At 53.4% G+C, this 9,736-nt stretch overlaps 1 protein-coding gene and 3 non-coding genes across 4 annotated transcripts; all 4 read left to right on the forward strand.

Annotated features, from left to right (window-relative positions):
• The first annotated feature begins 561 nt into the window (after window positions 1-561).
• Window positions 562-9,541, forward strand: ARMH1 (armadillo like helical domain containing 1). The gene is made up of 11 exons (XM_068407123.1): window positions 562-767; window positions 1,135-1,203; window positions 1,696-1,862; window positions 2,692-2,805; window positions 3,645-4,318; window positions 5,108-5,267; window positions 5,788-5,860; window positions 6,819-6,957; window positions 7,770-7,855; window positions 8,609-8,712; window positions 9,510-9,541. The coding sequence occupies exons 1-11, from the start codon at window positions 562-564 to the stop codon at window positions 9,539-9,541; spliced, it is 1,824 nt and encodes a 607-aa protein (XP_068263224.1).
• On the forward strand, window positions 3,352-3,466 carry LOC137666903 (U5 spliceosomal RNA). Its single transcript, XR_011048719.1, has one exon. It is a non-coding gene; the product is annotated as a U5 spliceosomal RNA (small nuclear RNA).
• On the forward strand, window positions 4,349-4,463 carry LOC137666891 (U5 spliceosomal RNA). The gene has a single exon (XR_011048708.1). It is a non-coding gene; the product is annotated as a U5 spliceosomal RNA (small nuclear RNA).
• Window positions 4,854-4,971, forward strand: LOC137666910 (U5 spliceosomal RNA). Its single transcript, XR_011048726.1, has one exon. It is a non-coding gene; the product is annotated as a U5 spliceosomal RNA (small nuclear RNA).
• Window positions 9,542-9,736: the final 195 nt, after the last annotated feature.

Genomic DNA, 9,736 nt, shown 5'->3' on the forward strand with positions numbered 1-9,736 from the left:
CCAAGCACATCTTCCTGGAGTGGATGTGGGCTCAGTCCAAACGACTGTCGCTCCATCATGTGAGTGAGGGCATGCTGCACTGCTGTGCTAACAGGCATTTACAGCCCCCTTGACCCTGTCACTCCCCATAAATCCATACCTATTTGTGCTCTCATTTCACCCTATTTATTCTCTGGCAGGTCAGATATGAGATGCAGTGTTCATATCATGAGGCTAGTGAGAAACCGAGGCTGGGGGAATGGGTAACATCCAAATGACTTTATTAACAGAGCAGAGAAGAGAGCTCCTGTGGTGAAGCCACCTGCCCTGGAAAATAATCTCAAGTCTGTCGCAGATTCATTGTGCAGCTTCAGACACACCAGGAACTCTCCTTTTGCCTCAGTTTTCCTATCTATGAGATACATATAAAGGAAAATGAGATTAAATTAATGGCTAGTAAGTGCTTTAATATTATTTGCCAGAGATTTTAAATGTGATTCTGGTGGTAATTCCTTAGTACAGACTTTTTCTATCTTCAAAGCCCTTTTTTAACTTCTTTCTCACTTTTCTCTAGAAGAGATCATGACTTCTGTCAAAGAGCAGGAAGCCATCAGGAAGCTCATGGTTTTCTTGCAGGAATGGGATAGTGCCCACAAAGTTGCTCGAAGCCGCATCCTGGACAACTTCATTAAAAGCAATGATGGCAAGACGGAACCAGAGCTGGAGCTGGAGTTCTCCCAGGGAGCCAGCTTGTTCCTGGCTCGCCTAACAGCATGGCTCAGGATGACGTATCTCTTTCCTTGGACAGCTGGAGGTGGCGTGTGGTAGTGGGATGGAGAGGAAGGGAAAGTTCTCTACTGAAAATTTGTTTAAAGAATAAGCTTCTGTATGGAGACATCCATATCCAGCTGTGTTCTTCAGGGTTAGAAAAAAACTGGCTATCTAAAGATGGAACGTCATGTAACCTGTCTCTCAGGGACCTAGAATTAGTGTTTTTTCTCATATTGGGATGAGCGTGCTGCCTCTGCATGCCTGTGAGAGGAAGGTCCATGCTCTCTCGCAGAGTGAGTACCCACTTCAGACCTCCACATTGCCAAAGACACCCTGGGGGACACTATGATAGTCTGTAAATCTCTCCTTAGCCTTGTCAAACAGCTACATGTACAGCACGTGCCTCAACAAGGTGCTCAAGTCCATTGGCATCTTCCTGTCTGCTGCAAGTGGGTGAGTATAGAATGTCACTGTGTGAGAGGTGCCGCGGGGAAGGCACACGAGGGTGAGGGTGTGAGCAGATAAAGAAAATAACAAGTCCTTTGCTGTCTTCTGGGAGGGCTGTGTAAGCATTTCAGGCAAGGCAGGCCCCAGTGAGGCCTGTGGTAGGAATTTCAAATGCTCTAGAAAATAAATCCACTGTTTGCACACATCTCCAGAGCCACCGAGTCACTGGCACAAGGTGGAAGGAGTGTGGTGAGAGCCTGAGTGCGGAGACGGGGCTTTCTGTGTCCAAGCTGGTGACCTGCTGGCAGCAAAGCATGCTGCTGGTGGGCATCTGCCTCTGCGCTCCAGGCTGAGCCTCCTTGTGCTCACTGCCCGGGCACTGGGCAGCCGCTGTGGTGGGGCAGGAGGGGATGGTTCCCAGGAGCACAGCGTGCTGACAGAGGAAGATGGGCTCCAGGGCAGGTGACACTTTTGGCTTTGTTCCCCTTCTCCTTGCAGATGCAGATACCTCATTGAATTTCTGGAGATCGGAGGTGTCTCCATTCTCCTGGAAATACTAGGGCTAAACCACCTGAAAGAAGAGGACAAAAGGGATTCTGTAAAGCTGCTGCAGCTCATCGCAGATGCTGGCGGGAAGTATAAGGAGCTCATTTGTGATAGCTACAGTAGGCATGTCCATCCCTGCTTTTTCCTAATTCAGGCGAGAGTGTTCTCTCCCGACCTCTGGCCCCCAGGGCTGCTTGCCGCGCTGAGCCACTCCCTTCCCTCCACCTGCCGGGAGGCAGATTGCCTCAGCGTTTCTCTGGCTGGAAGGAGTGCAGAGTCTCGGCTATTGTTGAGGGGTTGCGTTTCATCCCCTCACTCAGTTTTTAATGAGCTCACTTTCTTTACAGTCGTTTTTGATGCAATATTGCTGTCCTGCTGGTTGCAACTGCTCCAGTTGCAACCACAAAACAGTTTCCATCCTTACCTGCAGGTTCACCTACTGCAAACTTTCCCAGACTACCCCTCAGGGGGTGGGGATGTTTTGTGGCTTGTATCTTTTGAAAGAGCATTACAACGGGTTTTTTCTTGTGTTTTCTCCTGGGCAGTGGAAGCCAAAGCCCGTTAGTTGTTCTGTGGTTCGGATGATGGTGTCGGAGGCTATGGGGTGATACCTACCATCACAGCTTCCTCCAAGGGAGGCGAAGCAGCAGGATCAGCAGAGGGATCCTTAGCAGCACTGCTGGCATCCCAGTGCCAGGTTCTCTGCTTGTATAAACGCCCGCAGACGGGCCTTGGCCACCTACTCCAGCTGAGAATTTTGCCAGCTGGTTTTCAGTTGGTGGTGTGGCTCCTGACAAGGGCAAAGAACTTTTTTCCTGTCTTCAGTTCTTCCAGCCACACTTTGATTGGGACGTGGTGCTGGGTTCTCTTAGGGTGTCAGTGAAACACCTGAGGTGCGTGACCTGCAGACTCGTCCAGGCACATCACTTGGCGTCTTTCTCTGCACAGGGGTTCGATCCCTGGCCGAGTTCTTGGCCTCTTCCAACTCAGCAGAGGCTCAAGAAGACGTGCAGGTTCTGCTGGACTCTTTGGGCCGCAGCAATCCCAAGTACCAGAACTTATAAGAAGTCCAGTCAATCAAACCAGCCAGTAAGAGCAGCAATTTTTCAGTGGACTTTGATATTAAACATGGACCACCGAGGCTTTTTCTGTCTCTCTCATTAGCACTGTAGTAAACCCCGATTAATTTGTTATGCATCTTTAAGAACTAGTTGATAAAAATTATGTCTTGTGAAATCGGCAAATAGGGAATGGAGGGCAGTGGACGGGAGGCCTCGGCCCGTGCGGCTCCGGGCGCAGCAGCCCCCGCCGTCCTCAGGCTGCGGCCCCGCAGCAGCTGCGGAGCGTGGGCGCCTTATTACATGAGGCTCATTAGCATTCGTCTGGTTTGCATACCCAGGGTGCACCGCGGGCCAGCGGCGCGGCGCCGGTAGCACGGTCCGCCGCCGCTCCCGCGGGCCCCTCGGGTCCGGGCATGGAGCCGTGTCCGTGAGCGCTGCCGGGGGGACGGGCCGGGCGGCGGGGACCGGGGGGCGGGAGGGGCGGGGGTCGCCGTGTCCTGCAGAGCGATAGCCGGGGGTGGGTCCGCATGCGGGTGGAGAAGTCAGTATACTCCGGTTTCTCTTCAGATCGCATAAATCTTTCGCCTTTTACTAAAGATTTCCGTGGAGAGGAACAGGCACGAGTGTCGATAAATTTTTTGAGGCTCCATTTCGGTGGAGCTACCCTTTGCGTGGTAAAAAGTAGAGTGAATCTTAGCATCAGTAACAGAAACGGTTCCGCTGTCTGACTGCACAGTACCCATCTGCTGCAGGACCGAGCCTAGTAAGCATGACGGAGCTGGGCTTGGCGGGGGTTATCCGCACCGCTGCACCTGCTGGTCGGGCTTCTCTGCGCCGTAGCTACCGGCGGCCCCTCGTTACCCTCGTCTGGTCAAAAAACGAGCGAGCGATCGGGCGGGCCCGGCAACGCACCGCCCGGGCCGCCGCTCTGGCGCCGTTGGCGCCGCGGGGCTCCTAAGCGGGCCCAGTCGTCAGCGGGCCCAGTCGTCACTGCAGCGGGGCTCGCCCGCGTGCCCCCTCGCCGCCGAGCTCTGGCCCGTGGCGGCGGTGGGGGCGTACGGCAGCCGCTGTTTCGCCTCTGCGCGGCGCTGCCCGCGGGGCCGATGCGGCCCAACCCGGGCGCCGCACGGCGCTGCTTCCGCTCGCTGTCCCCGGCTGCCCCGCTCCACCGCCCCTCCCGCTCGCTCCGCCCCGGCCCATCCGGTCCCCGACCGGGCGCCGCGCGGCCCGCCCAGCGCTGCCTCCCTTCCTGCCGCGGCGCCGGGGGCGGGGCGGACCGCCTCATTAGCATGTCCCTCATCAATATGGCTCTGATTAGCATACCCAGGGTGCAATGCGGAGCAGCTCCGTGCTGGCCCCGCTGGACGCCGCCGCCCCGAGCTAGTGTGGCCGGTGGGCTCGTCCGAGCTGGCGGTGTCGGTAGCCGCGACGAGCCGGTGTCGGGCCGGGTGCGGGGAGCGGGGGGTCGGGGGTCGGAGAGTGGGTCGCCGTGTCCTCAGGGGCAGCAGCCAAGGGTAGGTATGTGTGCGGGAAGAAATAGCGGTATACTCTGGTTTCTCTTCAGATCGCATAAATCTTTCGCCTTTTACTAAAGATTTCCGTGGAGAGGAACAGGCACGAGTGTCGATGAATTTTTTGAGGCTCCATTTCGGTGGAGCTACTCTTTGAGCGGTTAATAATAGACCAAAAAAATTAAACAGGGCAGGGGGAGGCTGTACTGGATCCCATATGGAAACGCAGCGGTTTTGTGGGTTCGCTGACCGGGGATCTATGGCGGGGCGGGCACTGGCGGCAGAGTTGAGTCACGGAGTGGCGACCTCGCCCGCCCGTGCTGCCGCATCATTAGCGTGTGTCTCATTACTATTCGGTTGGTTTGCGTACCCAGGGTGCACCGCGGCTGCCCGGCCCCGCCGATGTCCGCGGCTGCGGCCGGTCCCGGCCGGGCCGGGCCAGGGGCTGCGGTGGCGGGAGCGGGAGCGCGGGGTCCGTCGCCCTGACTCGTGGGATGCGAGGCGGGCGGGCGGCGTGCCGGGGGTGAGGGCTGATGTCATACTTTGTTTTCTTTTAATAACGCATAAGTGTTTCGCCTTTTACTAAAGATTTCCGTGGAGAGAAACAAGTACGAGTATTATGATAATTTTTTTGAGGCTCCATTTTCAGTGGAGCTGTTGTTTGTATGTTTAAAAACAGAAGAGTTTGCTTAGGGAGCTGTAGAACAATCTGTTCATTAACAACTGAACGTGGGGGGTGGCAGCCGTCACTATAATAAGTGAACCCAAATCCCTGCTGCTCGCTGCAACCAGCCCCAAAATGCGAGCCCTGGTGTTGACAGCCATCCAGCCGTCCAGCTGCTGAAGGCCCTCATGGCCTGCGAGGCCCGGCCAGCCCTGCTGCAGGGCCTGGTTGCGTTGTTGACACCACCCAGGAAGGAAGTGTTTACCTTCTGCGACGAGATGGCCAAAGGTAAAGGCACTGATCAAGGCCTCCGAGTACACAGCTGGGGCCTGCCAGGGCGACCAGGGGGTGTTTCTCCCAGGGTCCCTCATCTCCTTCTGCAGGGCTCAGCCATCACCCTGACCCGTAGGGGAGGAGGTGCAGGGGGCTGTCCGCTGAGGCAAGGGGCACAGCAGCAAGGGCTGCCTGGGTCGAGGCAGTGGTTGCCTGCATCACTGATGCTAGCACGCAGATTTCCAGAGACCGGCTGAGGTCTGCTCTCTGCTGGGTGAGGGTGATGAACCGTGCAAGCCCTGGGTGTTTCCTCCCCTGACTCAACAGACCAGGCTGCAGTGGCCCGGGCTCTCGGAGCTGTGGCTGTGCCATGGGTACTACATATGATACATAGCCACAGGGTTTCCGTGAGGCATGTTTCCTGAAAAAAACATCCTCCTTTAACACTACCAGTGTAATTACACCTCCCCTCCCTTCTAGCATCTTAGAACTGTTTCGAAGCATCATTCTCACCTTCCTAATGTTCCTCACACAGGCCCAACCGCACTTTGCCTGAAGGAGCCTGCGCTGGTGTATGTTCAGCAGGCAGCTGCTGCAAAAGCCATTGGGTAAGAAACTCTGGAGCAAAATCCACAGGAGCATAAAAGGGACCTTAGAGAAGTGGTTCCTTCGGGTAGGAAAGGACTGGGACATGTTCCTCCTGGGGAGCATTCACCCGTTCACCTCTGGCACTGCTCTCTGGCTGAGTTATCCCAGCCTTGCAGAGTCTCCAGTACCAGACTGTTCAGAGATGGGTTGTGTTCAGGAATGAGGCAGACCCTCCCTGCTACTGACACGGCAGCTGGCTTGAAGTTTTACTTACTTATAGGGAGATGTGGAATCCCATCTGCTCTGGCCCTGTGTGCTGTCACAGTGTCCCCTTTATGGCTGGGCCTGGAAGCGATGTGTGTGTCCTGCCACGGTGCAGGGCTGTACTGATCAAGGCCACTGTATTCTCCACATAGCTGGGAGCCACAGCAAGCAGTGAAACACCCTTACTTAACATCAGCCACCCAACGGAAGAATCTAGTACCTATGATTGACTGCAGAATCCTTAAGGAAATTCATCCGTTTGTGCTAAAATTTGTTGATTCAGTATGAATTTCCTGCAGTGTCCACAAGATAGTGCTAGCAGGACATTTTTCCAGCAAAAGCAGATGACAGAAAACCCTTGGTGGATAGGGAGACATACTGGAGTGTCCTCCAGGGACGTACTCACAATGGGGGTGTTTGAGTCCTGTGTTCTTCATGGTCACATAGGAAACTTGTTAGACTTTAATACACATGAGGAAGCTCCTGCCAATCATTAAACAATTGCTTCTCAGCAAGCCCATATGTTAAATGATTGCTAATCCATGCACAGCCAAACATTTGTTTATTTTGAGACCCTCCTGCCTGCTGGTGCCACTAGGGCAGGGTAGGAACACATCATTTTCCATTGGGGGTCGCACTGGTACGGCAACAAAAGGCCCAGACTCAATTTGTTGTGTGCGGGCTAGGGGCTGATGGCCTATCATCTCATTGCAGCATATTAGCCAAGGAGTCCACAGAAGTGGCTGAAGAGCTGATCCAGCTGAAAGTGGTACCTGGCCTGATGATTGCTGTGGGGAACCTGGATCATGTGGCCAGCCAGAGACATGCCAGCATCTCCCTGGAGATAAGCAGGGTGGTACCTGGTGGCACACATCGTAGTACAGGGTCTGTTCCCAGAGCACCTGAGCACTCCCTACACTGTGGATTTTTTTTCCTAAGCATAGCAGGCACAGGCATATTCACAAAGGCAGGAATGACACTTCCTTCAGGAAAGAGCTGTATTTCCCCTCCTGTCTGCCTCCCTCCTGCCACCCCATCACAAACAGGGTGCTGGGAAGCCAGCGTTGGCCCTCACACATCTGTTCTGCCTGCATGCTTGCTGTGGGTAGCGAGCACAGACAGAGCTAAAGGGCTAACAAAGACAATTTGCCTGGAGCAAGACACTAGTACAGAATTTTAAGCAGGCTATTTTTTCCTGCTGGTGCTGGGTAAAGAGTTTTGGCCTGCCTCAGCACTGCTCTGCCTGTGTGACAGCCACAGGGAAGGACCATGCTGTCAGTAGATGGGAACGGCTGAATAAGTGATGGCCAAGAACCAGGCTGCTCAGGGGGAAAAAGGGTTTACAAACCTACCTTGTAATGCAGAGGGTCAGTGCACCCTTCCTCTGCATAGGATGAACTCCCTGGCAACTGCTGCACTGCAATCGTTTCACTGAGACACCCTCCCTCCTCTTGTCAACAAGGGTGGGAGCTGGCACTGGGGGAGGGCAGGAGGGAGCAAGGTGGGGCTTGAGCAGGGACCCACAGGTTCCTCTTGGTGTGTTTAAAGCGTTAAAGGAGTTGGGCTGGGGACTCACTGGCATGTGACACAGATTATCTGAAGCCACATCATCCATGCAGCTCTACCACCTCCTTTCTTTCATACCAGCTCTCTGTTCTGTTGCAGCATTTTGTACACACATTTCCCTTTGTGGAGGAGTGCGTAAAGAAGGCACTAGGACAGACACTGTTCCAGCACTTTATGTTAAACACGCCTCCCTTACAGGGTTTACTAGTGACCCTAGGACCTTGGTCTGTTTTGCAGGGATGTAGGGACTGGATTTCTTTTCACAAGAAATGCAGTCTCGCATGGGAGCCCAGAAATAAACCAAGCCCTCCTTTGAGACGTTCACCTTCAGCCTCAGTGTTCAGGAAGATAATTGCTCTACTTCAGCCCCAAGACAGAGCCAAGAGGGGATCTCACACTCCTGCTACTTCTGTGACAGTGGGAACTTGGTGTCAGATGTATGAGCTGAAGGGCTAATGAGGCAAGAGGTGACTTGAGCTCCTCCAAATCAGGTCCCTCCAGACTCTAGCTGCTGGGGTGGGTATACAGATTAGTAAACCAGATTAGTAAGGAAGGTGGAGCAAACAAGGGGTAACATTTTGTTCCTTGCACCCAGGCCCATCCTTACTCACCCCAAGACACCACAGGTCAAGGCTGGGTAATCCAAGTGCGATAACAGCTGAAGTAGAACAGGACTGCCTTGCTTTAGTCCGAACTCAGTAGAGCACAACAGCCTTTTTGCTCTGGATGTGCCATCTTACTATGATGCAGGCAGAGCCTAGGTACAAGTCAGCTTTGACAGTTCAGAGGCCCTTAAGAGCACTCAGCCCCATACTGCCCCCAGGACCTCAACTGTGGATCACACAGTGTTGAGGATCCTATCTGGGCTGAAGTATCCCTTCTCTACCTGTCCTGGTCCCATTAAGATCCTAACTCTTTTGCTGCCTTTTCCAGCACAGTCCTGAGACCTGGTATTCAAAAATGGATCCAGTCCAGGCTGAAGAACTGGCCTCCCATATAGCAGACTTCCCCAGAGACATGGCAAGAATGCAGTCCACGGAAGGTGTGTACAGAGCTGGGGGTACAGTCAGTTAAATTGCACCCTTTACTTTTAGGGGGAGAAGGCAGCTCAGCAAGCAGGAGACCAGGGTGGGGATTCTAGGGAAAGAGGGAGTAAAAGGATCCCTTGGTAATCTGGTGTTTGTATAGCTGCATCCTGTGTTGCTGGACCTGGAGTTCACAGGGTTGTTTTATCCTTTCAGAGAGACAGCCTGGAGTGAATCACCTGGTGGAGTCACCATCTCTGGATGTGTTTAAGACAAGACTGGACATGGCACTTAGTGCCATGGTCTAGTCGACAGGGTGGTGTCAGGGCAATGGTTGGACTCAATGATCCCTGAGGTCTCTTCCAACCTGGTTGATTCTGTCTGAGCTGAACGGACAGGAAACAGAGGGCAGCACCACACACCTCCCATCTGTCCTCCCCACCCTGCCCCTCTGCCTGCTCCTCCCCAGAGGACAAATTGTGTGGGGCCACCTGGACCCAGATTGCACACAAGGGTCCCCTGAGCCAGTGGCAAGTTTTGCACTTCTGCCCTCAAATACAGATTTTGGTGGGCTGCTGAACATGTGCATTTTATGTGGCATATTAGCCATTTCCCCTATGGGAAATAGGTGTGAAAAAATGAAGTAACATTGTGGGTGTACCTTCAAAGCCTAACTGAACTGCAATGGCACAAGGGAGTCACAGGGCCCTTCCCACTTACCTGCTGTCTTAAGAGCTGAGCCACTCACTACATGCTGAGCTTTGCTCAGGTGCAGGATATAGGTAACCCTCTAAACAAGCTCCCTCCTTGCTAGGCAAGCTCTACCCAGCAGGATCTCAAAATTAAGAGAAAAAAATTATTGAGTTATTTTTATGTAAACATTAAAAGTGTAAAGACTTTAAAAAAACTTAATCCAAGAAATCAGCCTCTCTCTACAACACCAGCCAGTCTTTATGCGCTGTTAGACTACCAAAATCAGCAAGAAATATATTTTATAAGACAGAAGATGATTAAATTCAGGCACATTTATTTATTAAGCAA

The sequence above is a fragment of the Nyctibius grandis genome, chromosome 8 (assembly GCF_013368605.1).
Source record: "Nyctibius grandis isolate bNycGra1 chromosome 8, bNycGra1.pri, whole genome shotgun sequence".
In the NCBI taxonomy this organism is placed as follows: Eukaryota; Metazoa; Chordata; class Aves; order Nyctibiiformes; family Nyctibiidae; genus Nyctibius; species Nyctibius grandis.

Bases quoted from the DNA above. Each gene is read 5' to 3' on its own strand.
- ARMH1 (XM_068407123.1), top strand. From the start codon at position 562: ATGACTTCTGTCAAAGAGCAGGAAGCCATCAGGAAGCTCATGGTTTTC. The intron at 768-1,134 runs GTATCTCTTTCC...CTTGTCAAACAG, and splicing joins ACAGCATGGCTCAGGATGAC to CTACATGTACAGCACGTGCC. The intron at 4,319-5,107 runs GTAGGTATGTGT...CGCTGCAACCAG, and splicing joins CTCAGGGGCAGCAGCCAAGG to CCCCAAAATGCGAGCCCTGG.